Genomic DNA, 19073 nt, shown 5'->3' with positions numbered 1-19073 from the left:
GACAGAAAACAGCCAACAACTTGTGAAATATTTGTTTTTTTATTAAAAGATAAAGAAAGCAAGAATTGCTAAGATTAAAGAGATTACTGAGAGATCTGAGGAGATCTGATCTTCCTTCTCATTTTGACTGCAATTCATCAAAGACCTTTTGAGGTTCAGGATTACACTCTGCAAATAAATCTCATTTTGACAGAGCAGTGGTTGTCATTTAGTTTCCCAGTATATGTTATCTGTCCACAGTCCTCTCCTCCCTCTCCCAAACCATGGTCTGTCCAGTCATCCGGCTGCCCAGGATTCCAGCGCCTGAAACAATGCAAACAAATGTTAATACATCTATTACATCTGCATGCATATAGAGCACCTGTCTGGCATCCCATCCCACCTAAAGTTTGCTTTATGTTATGCATTTAATTCCAACAAAAATTCAACTGAAATATTTGTTTAATGCAAGATGCATTTACTTGACAAATACATTGTCTTGACTTGATGTAGCTGCTTTCTTTCCTATTCATAACTGCAGGTAATTATCCGAAAAAAAAAAACAAGAAAACAAATACAACAACAAATGGCAAATATTAAAGAACACATCCTGTGAAATGGAAATTAATAACTATGTGACTATTCACTTATGGATAAGATAAACATGTAAATGTAGCGCCCTCTTAAGGCCAAAATGTGTACATAACCTCATGGAGGAATAAACAGAATTGTGTTCAAATGATTGGAATAACTGAGATTTTTGTTTCTCAAAGAAGTCTCATCTGCTCACCATCAAAAGTAAAGTAAAAAATAGCAACAGTGTAAACCTTATTATTTCAAATAACTGCGAAATTATTTCTGTGATGCACAGCTGTATTTTCAGCATCATTCCTCCAGTCTTCAGTGTCACATGATCTTCAGAAATCATGATAATATTCAAGATTCTTTGTTTAATGAATCGCTAAAAATAATAGCCTTTATTTGAAACAGGATCTTTTGTAACATTAAAAAGCATTCCTGTCAATTCTGATCAGTTTAATGCATCCTTGCTGAATAAAAGTATTAGTATTACTATTTTTAAGAAATCCCAAAATTTTGGGGTAACCGCTTCCACAAAATATTCGGCAGCACAGCTGTTTTCAACATTGATATTAAAGCTGCAGTCGGTAACTTTTGACGCTCTAGCGGTTAATAAACAGAACTGCTTGCGTCTTGCGGAAGAACATCGTAGCCGGAACTACTTCTCTCTGTTTATGTCTATGAAGAATCACAAAGGTACTGGGTTACTCCGCCGCGGTACCCCCGAAGCAATCTAAAATAGTCCGAATATAAACACTTATTATAGGTGCACCCTAGTGATTCAGGACAAGCTAAAAACACGGTTTGGAAAATGGATTCATGCTGTACTCGCTTATTATATACATTTTTCTACATTTTGAACAGAAACAAAGTTACGGACCGCAGCTCCGATTGGTTGTTTCTTAACAGGAGCGATGTATTTCTGCAAATGGCAAAAGGACACTGGGAGGAGCCAGAGGAGCTTGATTTTTTCACAGATTATCTGTCTCATATTCTACTGTCAGGACATAATGACAGGTTTAACAAATATGTAAAAAATATATTTTTACAAAAGTTACCTACTGCGGCTTTAATAATCATAAATGTTTCTTGATCAGCACTAAATCAGAATATTAGAATGATTTCTGAAGATCATGGTAATGATGCTGAAAATACAGCTGCGCATCACAGGAATAAATTACACTAGTATGTCACAGGTGAAAACAGGTATGAAAACAGGGAATTTTAATTGTAATAATAATATGTCACAATATTAAAGTTTTTAATCAAATAAAATTAATGCATCCTCAGTAAACATGAGAGACTTCTGTCAAAAACATTAACACTGACAGCCACAGTATATTATTCAAAAGTGCATTATTATAGTGCATGTTTGCTCAGAAATAAGAGATGTTGTGAATAATGCATGATTGTTTATAATAAATCAGCTCACTCTTTATTCATGATGTAACGAGTTCCATCCGCCCATCGCCACCGTCCTGTGGTCTGATCAGTTAGACCCACCCAGAAGCCTGTGGGCATGGTTTGATTGTTCAGAAAGGCCTGTGGGGAAAAATATGAAATGAGTAAGAGGGAAAAATATGAAAACCAAATATTATATTATGTATGGATATTACACACCCACTCCTCATCGTCGTCTTGTATTTTCAGGAGTAATGCATTCTGAGCTTTGCAGTAATCTCGTGCCTCTGACCAGGTGAGTTGATTACTAGAGAACAAGAAACAGCTGCTTTTGTACAAGATCCAGCCAGATTTACAGACGGCCACAGAGACGTCTGTGTCAGAGACAGAGAAGGCATGCCAAATGTAAGAGGGACGAAAGAAAGGAGAAAATATGCACTGGAAAAAAAATGAATGATAAATTGTGACAAAATACACTTTTTCATTTTACTTTAGCGCATCAATATAATTTTTTATATGAGATGCAAGTTGATTTTTAAGTCAGCTTAATATTATTTAAATGCACTGGCGGAAAAAATGATATACCTGCTGTTTTGTTGCTCATTTTATTCATCAGCTCCTTCAGAGCGTTCATGACTCTTTCCTCTGATACAACACAAGAAGAAAACACATCAGTCAGTCAGTGCTCGGGGATTTCAATCCAGTTAATTCAATGTGAAAATCATTTCAACCTTAACTCTAAAATCTCTGCATGCTGACAGTGATATATTTCTGAAATCATGTCTTCATATTCAATTGCAGTAATATTGCAATGTTGAGTTCATGTCAGGATGATGGTCTGTTTTGGTTTCATTTCCAATGTTTCCTTTACTCTCCTTTTCCCATCTACTAAGTTTCTATGGTTTTCACTCACCAGAGGTTTGTTGTTTTGAGGAAATCGATGCGAAAGAAGAAGTGAGATCTGACAATGAACTCTTCAGGTCCCTCAATGAGCTCTTCAGAGACTCTTTAACACGAGACAAAAGCCGTAAATGTGATTTACTGTATTAGAAAGGCTTATTAAAAATACATGCATCTATTCATCTTAAAGTTTACATCAACATTTACTAATGCATTATTTTTTTAAAGTTGTATCTTTTAATATTATGTATTCATGCTTCTGTAAATATTAGCTGTGTGGTTTGATGTTTCTGTCTCACCCAAGTCACGCTGTTTGTTTTGTTGATCAGATTGTACAGAAGACTTCAAACTGTCCAGGGATCTTTCTGTTTCCCTCTGTTTCTGTTCCTGCTTTTTAACTGGGAGAAAACAAAGATGCAGTTAAACAAATTATGTCCTTCATTACACAGATAATATGAACAATGTGAAAATACGTAAATATTTCCACACCTGCATCATTTAGTGTAGATGTCAGTGGTGATACTATAACATTCAAACTGTTCATCAAGCTTTTCACATCCTGCTGTTGCACTATGGAAAAGAAGAGTTAGGACAGATGCATTTATGTTGATGTTGAATGTAGTAAATTGTATCACGCTATTAGCATGACTCTTTTTAAAGGGATAGTTCACCCTAAAATGAACATTTGCTTTAAATGTGCTCACCCTCAGGTCATCCCCGATGTAGATGAGTTTGTTTTGTCATCAGATTTAGTGTAATTTATCATTGCATCAGTGTCTCATCAATGGATGCTCTGCAGTGAATGGGTGCCGTCAGAATGAGAGCCCAAACAGCTGATAAAAACATCACAATAATCCGATTACATCACATTACAATCACATTGTGGTGTTTTTATCAGCTGTTTGGACTCTCATTCTGACGGCACCCATTCACTGCAGAGCATCCATTTGTCAGCAAGTGATGTAATGCTACATTTCTACAAATCTGTTCTGATGAAGAAACAAACTCTTCCAAATCTTGGATAGCCTGAGTGTGAATAAATGCTTAGCAAATATAAATTTTTGTGTGCACTTTTCTTTTAACCCTCTGGGGACGGATTAGGCGGTACCGCCCAAAATGGCATACTTTTACAAATGTGTAGTTATCTCAAAAACTATTAATGCTAGAGAGATGCGGGTTTTTTTGCCGTCTTCCTCAGATTCCGCTGAAAACAGCGGTGTCCAGTTTGTATATAAACACTTCCCTTATTGCGCAATACCACTGCGTAAACAGGCCAATGAAAACGATTGTGCTAGGCAGATTCAACACGCAACAGCCAATGGAAAAATTGCCGCTGGGAGGAGTCTTTTTCTAACCCAATCAGAGGAAGGTTATGTCTTCTAGCGATTCAGAGGACTCTGTAGCTCTGCTGTAGCCTTGTAAAAGCTGGCTGGACTTAAGTAAAAGACATGTAATCAATAAGCGTTCAGAGAATCAGCATCAGGGTGGAGAAAGCAGAACGCGATCGGAGTATTAGCGAGCACAAACAGCTAAATTCGAGCGATCGGAGAATCAGCATCACGTGGAGATAGCAGAAAGTGATCGGAGTGTTGGCGAGCACAAAGAGATAAATTCGAGAGAGATACAGCATTATTACAGAATTGTTTTATCAAAATGGCAAGCAGTAAAAGATTTACGGCAGAACAAGCTCTGGAACAATTACTGGAAAGGCCTGGAGAGGCGTTTCTTTGCTCACTGGCATGCCTAGGACTGTTTTTAAAAAAAGTTAATTATTTAATTGTTCTTTACACATTTGATTAAACAATAACACATTTCTGTCAAGCAAAAAGTTTGAAAAAATATATTTTCTTTGTTCAAAACTGTTCTATATTGTGTGTTTTTCAGTAATAAATGACAAAAATCTAATTTTCGTTTTTGAAATTCTCTAGTTTATTGTAAAATTTTCACTCATACTTCCTTTATATAAACATATTGCATGCATGCTTATGGTAGCTTAGGGTCTTCTGAATCCATAGATACCAAACACAGGGTGTTTCATCTCCTTTACATATGATTTATAAGCCCAAATATAAAAATAGAGAAAACAGACCAAAAAGGGCTTAGTCCCAAAAATAAAAAGAACGCCTAGGACTGTTTGTAAATAAAGTTAATTATTTAATTGATCTTTACACATTTGATTGAACATTAACCCATTTATGTCAAGCAAAGAGTTTGAAAAATATATTTTTGGGTCAAAAACTTTTAACTATTGTTGTGTGAGGTAGGATTTTCAGTAATAACTGACAAAAATCTCATTTTCGTCTTTGAAATTCTCTAGTTTATTGTACAATTTTTCAGTCATACTTCCTTTATAGACATATTGCATGCATGCTTATGGTAGCTTAGGGTCTTCTGAATCCATTGATACCAAATACATGGTGGTCCATCCTCATTACATATGGTTTATAAGCCGAAATGTAAAAATAGAGAAAACGGACCAAAAAGGGCTTAGTCCCCTAAGGGTTAAGGGTTGTTTAATTCAAAATAACAATTGAAGCATGTCTTATGAAATATATTGACTAAATTGTTTTGTTTTGATGTCCTTTGGAGGGGTTCGAACCACCTCACTCTTTAATTCACTCCCTGAGTGTAGAGTTATTGAATTGAGTGCTGTATTGCAAGTGATGTAAGGTTTACTCACTGCTGACTGATGATAGTTGAGAAGAAACAGTTGAGACAGAAGAAGAGAGATCTGAAACTGAACTCTTCAGGTCCCTCAGTGAGCTCGACAGAGACTCTTTAACACAGAGACGTAAATTAGACAGAATGTTTCCCCAGATGGAGCAATTATAGAAGTGCATAAAACAATAATGACATTCTATTATTCTTTTGCAGATTTATTTAATTTACTTATGCTTCGATGAATAGCTTATAATAATGCTTTTACCGAAGTCACGTTGTTTGTTTTGTTGATCAGACTCTACCGATGTCTTCAGACTGTCCAGTGATCTTTCTGTTTGACTCTGTTTCTGGTCCTGCTTGTTAACTGGGAGGGAAGAAGCATTGCAGTTTAAAAATCCACAGATAATAATATTAATGTGATGCAATTGAAAGATTTCCAGACCTGCATCATTCAGCTGCACCGTCAGCGCTGACACTGCAGAACTCAGATTATTCATCAAACTCTTTATGTCAGTTTGTGACACATCTTTCACTGTGAACAAGACGTTTTATGGGAAGACGTTGCATTTACTGGACTGTTATTGAATCGAGTGCTGTATTGCACGTGTGATGTAAGGTTTACTCACTGCTGACTGATGATAGTTGAGAAGAAACAGTTGAGACAGAAGAAGAGAGATCTGAAACTGAACTCTTCAGGTCATTCAGTGAGCTCGACAGAGACTCTTTAACACGAGACAAAAAACATTAATAAGATATATCAATAAGATTACTGTGTGCACAGCAATAAAGGCTTGATAAATTAGAAAATATATATATATATATAAAAAATGCATATATATAACATACATAAAATATATATCATATATATATATATATATATTTAATCAACAATTTTTTTCAAACCTTTTTCACAGTAGTTGTTCTATTAACCAACATGAAATAACGAGTAATTATATATTAATATGCATACGAATATTAGTTCCCAATGCATTAACTAATGTTAACAGATCTTAAAGATGCATTAGTAAATATTGATATTTGCTAAGATTAATAAATGCTGTTGAAGTATTGTTCATTGCTGTGAATTCTTGAATTCTTTGAAATTGAAATAAATAATAATTAAAAATAATAATAATAGAAAATGTATATTAATTTTATGTTTCTTACCAAAGTCACGCTGCTTCTTTTGAAGATCAGACTGTAGAGATGTAACAGATGAGCTCAAATTGCCTAATAATTGTTTTGTTTCAGTCTGTTTCTGGTCCTGATTGCTAACTGTGAAGTGAAAAATATATATATTTATTAGATTGTCAAGCATTTAATGGAAGAATATATAGGCCTATGTTCAAAGAGATAGCTCTAAGAATTATTTCTTGTGGTTGTCTAATTTCTTTGAAATGGAAAGATAAGTGACCATGTACAACAAAAGCAGTCTTAAGTCGCTGGGGCATATTTGTAGCTATAGCCAAAAAAAAAAAAAAAAAATGTTATTGGTAAAAATTATTGATTTTTCTTTAATGCAATAAAGTAAATTTATATGTTCCATGAAGATATTTAGGAAATTTATCGAAACTTAGACTTTGATTAGTAATATGCATTGCCAAAAACTTCATTTGAACAACTTTAAAAGTGATCTTCTCAGTATTTGGATTTTTTTGTTGCACTCTCAGATTCCAGATATTCAAATAATTGTATCTCTGCGAAATATTGTCTGATCCTAACAAACCATACAACAATGGAAAGCTTATTTATTGTCACGAACAATGCACCCTTATGACTGGTTTTGTGGTCCAGGATTATATTTGCAAACCTGTATCATTTAGTTTGGATGTCAGCGCTGATACTGCAGAACTCAAACTCTTCACTTCAGTGTATAACACATCCTGACGCTCTGTGAAGAAATTATTTATTTAGTTTGATTTATTTAGATAGCTAATATTCATGTATTGGATTTGGACGATTTAAAGGAACACAATCTTCCAGCTTTTGTAGGTTTTCCAACAAAAATGATTGAACTCAATGAAGAGGCAAGATTGGTCATCAAGGTCTCAATATTGGACTTTTCTTGCACTTCTTATGTTGTATAAAGTGTTAGAGATGTAAAAATTCATATCACACTTTTTTTCTGAAGTTGATCTGGAGATATACATGTTCAAATATGAGTATGTAGTGCTTAGAAAAAAGGGATCTAATGAATACTTCACCCAAAAAAAGAAAGATGTTGAAAGAAACCAGATTTGGAGAAATTTAGCATTACATCACTTGTTTGGACTCTCATTCTGACGGCACCCATTCACTGCAGATGATTCATTGGTGAACAAGTGATGCAATGCTATGTCCCTAAATCTGCATCTCGGATGATCTGAGGATGAGGATGTTTTCAGCTAATTTGTGTAAAAGTATTGTTTAAGTTCTCACCTGTTTTCTGAAGATCAGGATTGACTGAAGTCAGATTTGAACTCTGACTGTTCATCCAACTCTCCAACATCGAGAATTTTTTTTGTTGATGCAAAACTATGAGCGAAAATAAAGATTTTTTTTTCAAATCAGCATAATGTAAAAAATACCATTGCAAAAAGGTATCTGCAAATACTTTTTTTCAGTTCCAGTTTCCAATTTCCTTTTTTTGAATTACAGCTCACTTTCTTACATATTTATAGCATGACACATAAAGATTGCATGTTGTTTAATCCACTCACAGATGACAAAAGTCATGGTCATGAAGACAATCATGCAAACTCCTAGAATTAGGAGGATGCCAGTTTTCCTGCTACAACGATCTGCAAAACAACAACACACCACGAGAAATGTACAAATCTTTCATTAGAAAATTTGACATTTGTGACAAATTTCTAAGACAAATTTGCAGCAACCTTTAAAGTAACATACGATCAGGAATGTTTTAAGAAACACTTCATGCCAGCAATTTATTAACATGACTGTTATTACATATATATAATGTTTGACATTAGGAAATTTACTTAAATATGTCCCTGCTTGATGAGTAAATAAATAAAATTTTTATGACGATAAAATGATTTGTCTTGTTTTTCAGTACAAATATCTAAACATTTTCCAATCAAGGTTTATTATAGAAGCAAAATGACTTAAAACATGAAGTCTTGATTTCTGGTAATACTATCAAAATGATGTGAGTTTATGGTTAAAATAAGAAAAATAATTCTGCCAGTGGGGTAAAAGGAATCAACTTCATTTAAATGCAAATAAAAGTTTCTTTTTCTTACCCCACTGGTGGATCTTATTTTAAACAAACTCACTTCTTTTTTATGCACTTCATTATTTTCTAAAAAAGACTTCTTCAAGGCTTCTGAGTAAATGTCTAGATCTTAGAATGTTTAGATATTTGTACCGGAAAACGAACTAAAGCTCTCTTTCTCTCATATATAACACAAAGACGTAGTTTCATTCTGAACAAAATACAGTTTAGTATCATAAATCTAGCAAACCTTTGTGTAAAGTCGTCTTCTTTTCAAATTCCATGTCCATTTTCATGATTTCTTCAGAGCTACCACTTTTCTGATAGAGCACCATGACAACACTCTTGCAATTACTTGCTTTCTAATGAGGATCCAAAACACCTCCCTTATTAATAGTCGCTTTGAGACAAAACTAGTGGAAGGACCTACTTTGTGAAATGTATATAATAGCACTTTCAGTTCCTTATTACAAGAATCTATGCACGTCATGTCACCTCTGATGGGTGTCCTGTAACAAAGTATTTCGGGAGAAATGAATCTGCTAAACGACTGCTTGCTCAGTTTTCTTTTCTTTTTTTTCACTCAAGGGCACTATGGTTTGTTAACCTCTTGTTTGTTCCCAGTTTTGCTAGTCCACCTCATTTCCGATTTATTCAGTTGAGTTACACAAACTTAATAACAGCGAACACATAACTAATCTTTTTTAACATTTAACTTCAGGTGCATCTCAACAAATTCAAATGTTGTGGAAAAGTTCATTTATTTCAGTAATGCAACTCAAATTGTGAAACTCATGTATTAAATTCAGTGCACACAGACTGAAGTAGTTTAAGTCTTTGGTTCTTTCAATTGTGATGATTTTGGCTCACATTTAACAAAAACTCACCAATTCACCAATTAATCTAAACAAATTAGAATATGGTGACATACAAATCAGCTAATCAACTCAAACACCTGCAAAGGTTTCCTGAGCCTTCAGAATGGTCTCTCAGTTTGGTTCACTAGGCTACACAATCATGGGGAAGACTGCTGATCTGACAGTTGTCCAGAAGACAATCACTGACACCCTTCACAAGGAGGATAAGTCACAAACATTCACAGAACGCTGTTCACAGAGTGCTGTATCCAAGCATGTTTATAGAAAGTTGAGTGCAACGAAAAAGTGTGGAAGAAAAAGATGCTAAACCAACCGAGAGAACCGCAGGATTGAGGATTGTCAAGCAAAATCGATTCAAGAATTTGAGTGAACTTCACAAGGAATGGACTGAGACTAGAGTCAAGGCATCAAGAGCCACCACACACAGACGTGTCAAGAGATTTACTGAACCACAGACAACATCAGAGGCGTCTTAGCTGGACCAAGGAGAAGAAGAGCTGGACTGTTGCCCAGTGGTCCACAGTCCTCTTTTCATATGAGATAAAGTTTTGTATTTCATTTGGAAACCAAAGTCCTAGAGTCTGGAGGAAGGCTGGAGAAGCTCATATTCCAAGTTTCCACAGTCTGTGATGATTTGCGGTGCAATGTCATCTGCTGGTGTTGGTCCACTGTGTTTTTTTGGAAACCAAAGTCACTGCACCTCTTTACCAAGAAATGTTGGAGAATTTCATGCTTCCTTCTGCTGACCAGCTTTTTGAAGATGCTGATTTCATTTTCCAGAAGGATTTGGCACCTGCCCACACTGTCAAAAGCACCAAAAGTTGGTTAAATGACGATGGTGTTCATGTGCTTGACTGGCCAGCAAACTCTCCAGACCTGAACCCCAGAGAGAATCTATGGGCTATTGACAAGAGGAAGATGAGAAACAAGAGACCAAACACTGCAGATGAGCTGAAGGTCAATGTGAAAGAAACCTGTGCTTCCAGACCACCTCAGCAGTGCCACAAACTGATCACATCCATGACACGCCGAATTGAGGCAGTAATTAAAGCAAAAGGAACCGCAACCAAGTATTGAGTGCATGTACAGTAAATGAACATACTTTCCAGAAGGACAAAAATTCATTAAATGTTTTTTTTATATATATATGTGTCTTATGAAGTATTCTAATTTGTTGAGATTTTTTTTGTGGGTTTTTGTTAAATGTGAGCCAAAATCATCACGATTAAAAGAACCAAAGACTCAAACTACTACAGTCTGTATGCATTGAATTTATTTAATACACGAGTTTCACAATTTGAATTTGAATTACTGAAATAAATGAACTCTTCCACAATATTCTAATTTGTTGTCATGCACCTGGGTATTTATATATTTCTGGCAAAACATATTTTAAACATATGTTGTAAACAATGAAGCTCAATGAAATATATTTTTGAAGTTGAAAATATATTTAGTTTCAACCTTCACATACCAAATTATATTTCAAAATGAAAATAAAACATTTCTTACAGAAGCCTAAAATACTAAATATTAAACCATTCACCCATTGTTTGAAAAAAACAAAACAAAACACAAACACTTTTTTTTATTTATTCAAAAACAGTTTAGTGACAGTTTGGGTTTTATAGATTAATTACAATCTGGTTGTTGTGATTAGTTCGTAATAATTCTGAACAACACAGTTTAACCTGAGTATTGAGTATTTTAAAGTAATAATTTGTTTAATCAATATTCAGGAAAGATAAGTTATTTTATTAGTTTATCAGTGGGAAATTTGTTTAATGCTGGTTTACTGTTTAAACAAGAAAGGCTAATTCGGTAGAATGAGATATAAGTTTAGTTGTATTAGTAACTACACCGCAACACTGATAAACACATCATTAATGTGATTTGTAATTTACACAATTCACATACAAGAAAACTCAGTCGAAAACAAAGCCTATTTACAATGTTCAGAATTGTATGCATTCATTTTTGCGTTTCACATATATACTTCATTTTGGTAGAGCAGTGGGCATCATTTAGCATCCCATTATATGCAATCTGCCCACAGTCCTCTCCTCCTTCCCCCAGGCCGTGTTCGGTCCAATCATCCGGCTGCCCGGGACTCCAGTGTCTGCAAAAATAAATAAACTCTGTAACATATTTGTAAAGTATGTTTATTATGCTAGCAGTGTTTCCAACAGGATTCTGCAAGACTATGCTGGGAGGACCTCTGAATGTGCATTGATTGATGCAATCAATTAAAAAGTCTTTCCATTGACTTCTACCCAGACTAAAACCTCTTTTTAGCTGTGATAAAGTGTGTCAGTCTACATCACATTCACACTGGTGTTAAAAGGCGGCAAACAATTAAATATAATAATTTTGTTTAACTGTTTATTTGTTAATGTACAGCACTTTGGCAGACACTACTTCACCTTTATAATTAGTGATACTTTTGTATTATTAATAATATCCCTTAGACGAGTAGTATCTATTGTAAAACAACTGAAATGTCAATTTAAAATTAAAACATAAGTATATTGTTTTACTTAAAGTAGGCCTATGATGATAACTACTTTTTGTTGGGTGATATATTGCCTCAGAAATAATTGTGATACAAAATATCATTGTCATTTTTAGAACACCTTATGTTATTGATTAAATAATGATAATATTTCAGCAGTAATGATGGTTACATTGTTACACATTAAACCCTTCAGTCCAAGCTGTAGCAGACCATTTACTTCATAAAAATGAAATAATGCTGTTGATTCTATGCATTGAGCCAGCTGTGGGAAATCCCCCTAAACACTGAAATGATACTACGACAAAGATATTCCAAGGATCCGGCATCCTAGCCAAATTCTCCCATTGGCCTATGTTCATTATCATGGTCTCCTAATCATCCCATATATTGATCAGCTTCTTCACTCCTTCTTCACCAATATTTTTGGTTCATTATGAAACTGTGGTGGGACAGATTCAACTATCCTGGGCCACCAAAGTTTAGATAATAAATAGTAAACACTTAGTATATGGTAGTATACGCAACCCTGTCAGATCATGGATTATGTCAATCTGTTTAAAATTCGTCATGAATTTGAATCAGACTCAATTATCTGGAACCAAAATATCTAGTTCTCTCTACATTCAACTCACTCTTTATTTATGATGTAAGGAGTGTCATCCGTCCATCTCCATTGGCCTGTGATCTGGTCCGTTAGACCAATCCAGTAGTCATGTGGTTTGGCGAAATTGCTAACAAATTGCTAGAAAGGGAGATTAATGTTATTAAGAATCTCCGAAATACATAATGGAAGGCATTAAGGAAAAAGGTGTCTATGTGTCTACAACGCACCCACTCCTTCTCAGAGCCATCGTCTATTTTTAGGAGAAACCCGCCCTTCTCTTCACAGTAATCCTTTGCTTTGGTCCAGTTCATTACATCCTGGGAGAACAGGTAACAGCTGTTTCTGAACGGGATCCAGTCATGTTCAATACAGCCTGATGTAAGTAAGTCTATGTAAGCGAGAGAAACAAAGAGTGCACAATGGTGTTGCATGAAACTATTGTTTTTTACTCAGTCATGCAAAACATTTAATCAAAACATCATATTAAAAACTCAAATTAGTAACACTACTATAAGGTTCCATTAGTTCACATTAGTTATTAACAGACATGAAAGAACATTGAGCAGAACATGTATTACAGTGTTTATTCATCTTAATGAAAGTAAACGTTCATTGTTAGTTCATGTTAATTTACACTAATGTAGCACAACTTTTGATTTGAATAATGCATTAATTAAATTTTGGAATTAACTAAGATTAATAAATGCTGTAGAATTATTGTTCATTCATTTGAACCAAATGTTAACTAATGAACCTTCTTGTAAAGCAATACAAAAAAAATAAGAGGACATGACTAATTTATTAATTTACTGAATTCAACTGAATTTTCATTTTGGTGAATCTACCCTATTTGGACAGTTTCGGAAATTCTTATTTCTCTGTACTGTTGTTGTATGATTTTTTTGCACACCCGCAGACCTTTTTCTTATTTCTACACACATTATTTTTTGTTTGTCTCAAGCTGATTAAATCAATTTAATCCTACCTAGATAGTGCGGCATATTACTTCCCACCCCCTCAATGCTTCTCCTCATTTAATTTTTACCATCGTCAAATACCATAACTGAAGCTATAATTCTTGTTACGCTGGCGGTGCATCTTCATTACGAACTCTCTAGGTGAAATAACAATGGGTTTTCTGCATTAATACAAAAGCAGCTTACATTTGAGTGCAATATTGCACATGGGTTTAGAATTTACTCACGTGCAAATGATAGTTTATAAGAAAGAGTTTGAAGAGATGATCTCAGTAACTCCATTGAATGTTTCAGGTCCGACAGTGAGCTTGACATGCCCACTTAAGTTGAAGAAAAAAAGAAAACAATAAATCAGCGTGATTTCCTCTAATATAGGAAAAATATAATTCTGTAGAATACTTACAAATTCTAAATGAAAATGTCCTCCGACTGTCCTCTGTTAGTTTACTCCTAAGAGTCGATACTTCTGAACTCAAAGCGTCCATCAGACTCTTGACTTCAGTGTGTGACGTATCCTGCTGACGCTCTAAAGGAGAGAAAAGGCAAATTAATAAACAGCTTCAAACCCATTGTCACGGTTTTACGCTGCCTGAAGGAATACGGAGTCGAGGATAAACGGAATAAGGCTTTTAATACATCCAACACAGGGGATATCCAACATGGAGCACAGAGGTAGACACACGTAAGTAGCAAGTGAGTTAGTCACAAGTGAGAAGACCCGACAAAACAGAACTGAAAGGACAAGGCTTATGTACAACAGATAATGGGGAAACACAGGTGGATGGAATAACTAAATCAACAGGGACATGGAACACATGAGGAAGATAATAGACACACCTGGGAACTAATCACGGAAGACAGAAACTGGGTCACGGGCAAAAACAAGCTAAATGAGTCCAGGTGTGTGACAGTACTCCCCCCTCCCGGTAGGTGCGTCCTCGCACCGTAGAAACAACAGAGGGAGGCATGGGTGGGAACCTGGGAGGAGGTTCCGGTGGAGGACGGACTCCCAGGAGGGGGCCAGCAGACAGGGACCACAGAAGGAGGAGCCAGGGAGGAGACAGGAGCAGGAAGAGCCAGATGGTCCACCAGAGACCAGCCAGGACGGAGATCCAAGGTGGAGTCGACGGCGGGAGGAGCCATGGTGAAGGAAGGGTCGACGACACCAGGGGGCCGAGAGGCGGAGACTGCACCGGTGGGTGAGGAGCCCAAGATGGAGCAGCACAGCCGCAGAGCCAGGGTGACGACGAGGTTCCGGAGGGCCTAGGTGGAGCAGAAGGCTCAGGCGACCAAGGCGGAGGCGGGGTCCTGGCAGACCGCTGTGGAGCCGGAGTGACCGAGGATGGAGGTGGAACCGGAGGGAAGGAGGAGCCTGACAGAGCCGGAGGGATGGAAAGACGAGGTGGAACCAGAGGAGTGGAGTCCCGAGGCGGCGGATGGTCGACGACTGACCAAGGTGGAGCCGGAGGGACGAGGGAGCCCGGTGGAGCAGGTGGGATGACAGGCCACGGTGGAGACGAGGGAGCTAAGAGCCAAGGCGGAGCCGCTGGGTCGAAGGACCGAGGAGGAGTCCAGGGCTCGGAGGCTGGAGGCGGAGACAGGGCCTTAACACGCCAAGGCGGAGCTGGAGACTGGCAGTCCAGCGGCGAACCACCGCGCCCCGATGGCGCGGACTGAGGGTGAGCTGCGGGACTGACTGGCACCAGCAGGGATGGCGAGGAACTGGCTGGTCTAGGAGGAGGACAGAGAGGAAGGATGGGAGGAAGGACACGAGGATTAGGACTGGACGGAACCAGCGAAAGAGGAGTAGAGGGACCAGCAGGTTTGGGAGGAGGCGGGAGAGGGAGGCTGGGAGGGAATACAGGAGACACAGAAGATTCAGGGCTGGGCGGAACCAGTGGTGAAACAGAAAAATCATGGCTGGGCGGAACCAGCGGAGACACAGAAGATTCATGGCTGGGCGGAACCAGCGGAGACACAGAAGATTCAGAGCTGGGCGGAACCAGCGGAGACACAGAAGATTCAGAGCTGGGCGGAACCAGCGGAGACACAGAAGATTCAGAGCTGGGCGGAACCAGCGGAGACACAGAAGCTTCAGAGCTGGGCGGAACCAGCGGAGACACAGAAAACTCAGGGCTGGGCGGAACCAGCGGAGAAACAGAAGATTCAGAGCTGGGCGGAACCAGCGGAGAAACAGAAAACTCAGGGCTGGGGGTAACCAGCGGAGAAACAGAAAACTCAGGGCTGGGGGTAACCAGCGGAGAAACAGAAAACTCAGGGCTGGGCGTAACCAGCGGAGAAACAGAAAACTCAGGGCTGGGCGGAACCAGCAGAAATGGAGCAGAGGAAATGACTGGAGGAGGTAGGAGTGGGAGACTGAGAGGGTATACAGGGGAATCAGGGCTGGGCGGAACCAGCGGGGAAACAGGAAAATTAGGGATTACCTCCATAGACCAGTCCATCAGATCCAGAACTTGCTCCATATGATCTTCAGAGACTGCATACAGCTCACCCTCAGTCGCAGGAGTGTGGGCAGGGCTTTCCTCCACGCCCTCGATCTCCACGAGGACTCCCACGATGCACAGTGTTGCCGGCTCACACACCTGGTCAGTCGCGCTCTCGAGATCCTGTTCCCTGTCGGTGAATTGGCTTTGGCTCTGCGGCTGCGGTGGGCTCTGGCTCCGTGTAGCGAGTGGGTGGCTGGCTGGTCTCTGGGTAGGGAGTGGGACTGGCGAGATCCTCTACGGGGCTGACGGTGAAAGAGGAGCCATTTCTCGCCAGAGTCCACTCCACGTATGCGGCGAAATCCTCCCGAGGACCATCTTCGGACGACAACGCTCTGCATTTGGAGTTCAGGCTGGTGTTGTAGAAGGTGCAGAGCGCGCCGTCCGGGTAGCTGGTGGCATTAGCTAATAGGAAAAACTGTCTGGTATGGTCCTCGAGAGAACGTCCTTCCTTCTTCAGCAGGAGGATGAGGAATTCGGGACGATAGAGGGGATCCATAGACACTAAGAAAAGAAAAGACTGTGAAAAAACAAAAGCAAAACGGAGGGAAGAACACGCAGTTTTCTATTTTCTCTTTTGTGGTCGGGTCTTCTGTCACGGTTTTACGCTGCCTGAAGGAATACGGAGTCGAGGATAAACGGAATAAGGCTTTTAATACATCCAACACAGGGGATATCCAACATGGAGCACAGAGGCCACTGTCACGGTTTTACGCTGCCTGAAGGAATACGGAGTCGAGGATAAACGGAATAAGGCTTTTAATACATCCAACACAGGGGATATCCAACATGGAGCACAGAGGTAGACACACGTAAGTAGCAAGTGAGTTAGTCACAAGTGAGAAGACCCGACAAAACAGAACTGAAAGGACAAGGCTTATGTACAACAGATAATGGGGAAACACAGGTGGATGGAATAACTAAATCAACAGGGACATGGAACACATGAGGAAGATAATAGACACACCTGGGAACTAATCACGGAAGACAGAAACTGGGTCACGGGCAAAAACAAGCTAAATGAGTCCAGGTGTGTGACACCCATGAAATGTTGTTTTATATTAGAGGATTCAAAGCTGACATGTACGTCCAGTGCTCACCCAGCTTTTGTAGTTTTTCTTCTTGTTTGGATGCGAGTGAACTCAGTGACGAGCCGAGATCGCTCATCAGGGTCTCAATATTAGACAGCTTCTTTATTTGCATATCTTTTACATAAAGAGTCAAAGAGACAGATAATTAGGAAATAATCAAGGCTTTTTATGCAAATATCATATATTGGAGTATTTTCAGGGACAAATGTCAAAGAGGAAAGGGATAGTTAAGCATCATGCTCTGTTGAGATTGAATCATGCAAAAATTAATTGCATTAAATATTTCCCCCAAACAAGCATTAGAAATGTGAAATTTTTCATGGAAAATATTTGAAAACTGTTTGATGCCCATCATGAATTCTCATATTACACTTGTGTGCAAATAAATAAATAAAAAAAATGTTTTATTCAGATCTGCCACAAGATAAAACAATGCAAAGCACCAACCTCTGGTCTCTGGGTTACTTGATCCAGACGTGTTCAAATATGAACTCAGGCTGAACACTAAGTTCTGCAGCTCAGAAACCTTCTTTTCTAGATCACCTCCTGTCAAAATAATCTGTAATTAAAAGTCAATTACCAAAACTGATCTGTGACAATGATGATGATGAAGTTCTCACCTGTGTACTGAAAATCAGATTTGACTGAGGTTAGATCAGAAGTATGGCTTTTCATCCAGCTCTCCAGCATTGAGAACTTTCGTTCCTGATGGGAATCTTTGAACCAAAGAAAACAGAAAGACAAGCAAAAAAAAAAAAAAAAAAAAAAAAGCATTTTCACTGGAGATTATGTAAACTCTGTTCATAGCCAAGAACAAGATTCATAATACAGTTACTGGTTTATTAGTTAACTGAGCTGTTTTTAGAACATTGCAATGCTCTTCATCTAAATCTATTCTAAACATTTTTTTTTAATTAAACGGCTTTATAATATCATATTAATAAACAGAATACTCTAATATGTAATATTTTAAATATTTTAAAAATGAATTGGTGATACATGACATGAAAAAAAACTAACAAAAATTAAAATAAAACAATTTCTTATAAAATATTATTAATGATAATAATAATAATAATAATAAAAATTTATAACCATGGTGTTTAATCCACTCACAGATGACAGAAGTCAAGACCATGAAAATAATCATGCAGACTGTTCCCATAAGCACAAAGATGCCAGTTTGTCTCCTGTATAGAAGACCTGCAGAAAATAAAAACATCCCCTTGATTCCTGCTGTTCATTTTGTCTGCTCTTTTAGACTTTAATACTTTACAATAGTTTAGAGTAATAATACAAGCACTGTGTACTGTATAAGCAAAAGAACTAATGATAAACATATCAGTACAAAACATTAATAACCATATACGTAGCACATGAATGTGAAAAAGTTTTGCTAAATGTCTTTCTCAATTTCAATTACATTCCAAATATAAAAGTTGCTTTTAAAATGATAATTAAAAAAGGTGTCAACACATTTTAAAAAAGTGCCATTGCAGGACTTAATGAAACATTTTCCATTTCACCTGAACTGTAAAAGCCAAATGAAGTTTAATGTCTCAAGATTCAAGTTAGTTTCTCTATTTCTCTTTCTGTATCAAATAGAATGTGATTTTAATAAATCTTTCAAACCTCTCCGAAATGATTTCTTTGGTTCACACTCCATCTCCATTTTAGTGTATTCTTCCAAGCTATCCATTCCCATTTTCTGAGGCCGTGAATTGTTAGTAAAATAAGCAGTTGCTTGCTTCTTCCAACGAGAAATTA

The 19073-nt window shown here is 37.7% G+C and overlaps 2 protein-coding genes across 3 annotated transcripts; both read right to left on the bottom strand.

Annotated features, from left to right (window-relative positions):
- Positions 1-23: 23 nt before the first annotated feature.
- LOC113070013 (asialoglycoprotein receptor 1-like) lies at positions 24-9271 on the bottom strand. 2 transcript variants are annotated; one of them, XM_026243165.1, is made up of 16 exons: positions 8988-9271; positions 8220-8300; positions 7939-8034; positions 7331-7411; positions 6688-6795; positions 6147-6242; positions 5963-6052; positions 5786-5884; positions 5540-5635; positions 3349-3429; positions 3159-3257; positions 2873-2965; positions 2545-2604; positions 2179-2333; positions 1991-2100; positions 24-303 (listed from the first exon to the last, which is right to left on the bottom strand). In XM_026243165.1, exons 1-16 carry the CDS (start codon positions 9070-9072, stop codon positions 162-164), a joined length of 1572 nt encoding a protein of 523 aa, XP_026098950.1. In that variant the 5' UTR covers positions 9073-9271; the 3' UTR covers positions 24-161. The 2 variants fall into 2 exon arrangements, with proteins under 2 accessions (XP_026098950.1, XP_026098956.1); XM_026243171.1 differs by lacking the exons at positions 5540-5635; positions 5786-5884; positions 5963-6052.
- A 1923-nt stretch (positions 9272-11194) lies between these two features.
- Positions 11195-19019, bottom strand: LOC113070039 (asialoglycoprotein receptor 1-like). The gene is made up of 10 exons (XM_026243197.1): positions 18939-19019; positions 18423-18509; positions 17927-18022; positions 17754-17852; positions 17316-17420; positions 14115-14237; positions 13939-14031; positions 12962-13122; positions 12763-12872; positions 11195-11734 (listed from the first exon to the last, which is right to left on the bottom strand). The coding sequence occupies exons 1-10, from the start codon at positions 19009-19011 to the stop codon at positions 11587-11589; spliced, it is 1095 nt and encodes a 364-aa protein (XP_026098982.1). The 5' UTR covers positions 19012-19019; the 3' UTR covers positions 11195-11586.
- Positions 19020-19073: the final 54 nt, after the last annotated feature.

The sequence above is a fragment of the Carassius auratus genome, chromosome 5 (assembly GCF_003368295.1).
Source record: "Carassius auratus strain Wakin chromosome 5, ASM336829v1, whole genome shotgun sequence".
NCBI lineage: Eukaryota > Metazoa > Chordata > Actinopteri > Cypriniformes > Cyprinidae > Carassius > Carassius auratus.
This window is presented reverse-complemented; position numbering and strand designations above follow the sequence as displayed.

Coding starts and splice junctions, on each gene's coding strand:
- LOC113070013 (XM_026243165.1), bottom strand. CDS start 9,072: ATGGTGCTCTATCAGAAAAGTGGTAGCTCTGAAGAAATCATGAAAATG. Junction 3,258..3,348: donor ATCTACACTAAATGATGCAG/GTGTGGAAATAT, acceptor GTTTTCTCCCAG/TTAAAAAGCAGGAACAGAAA. Junction 2,605..2,872: donor CTCAAAACAACAAACCTCTG/GTGAGTGAAAAC, acceptor GTGTTGTATCAG/AGGAAAGAGTCATGAACGCT.
- LOC113070039 (XM_026243197.1), bottom strand. CDS start 19,011: ATGGGAATGGATAGCTTGGAAGAATACACTAAAATGGAGATGGAGTGT. Junction 18,510..18,938: donor AAAGAAATCATTTCGGAGAG/GTTTGAAAGATT, acceptor TATTTTCTGCAG/GTCTTCTATACAGGAGACAA. Junction 12,873..12,961: donor ATGGCTCTGAGAAGGAGTGG/GTGCGTTGTAGA, acceptor CTCCCTTTCTAG/CAATTTGTTAGCAATTTCGC.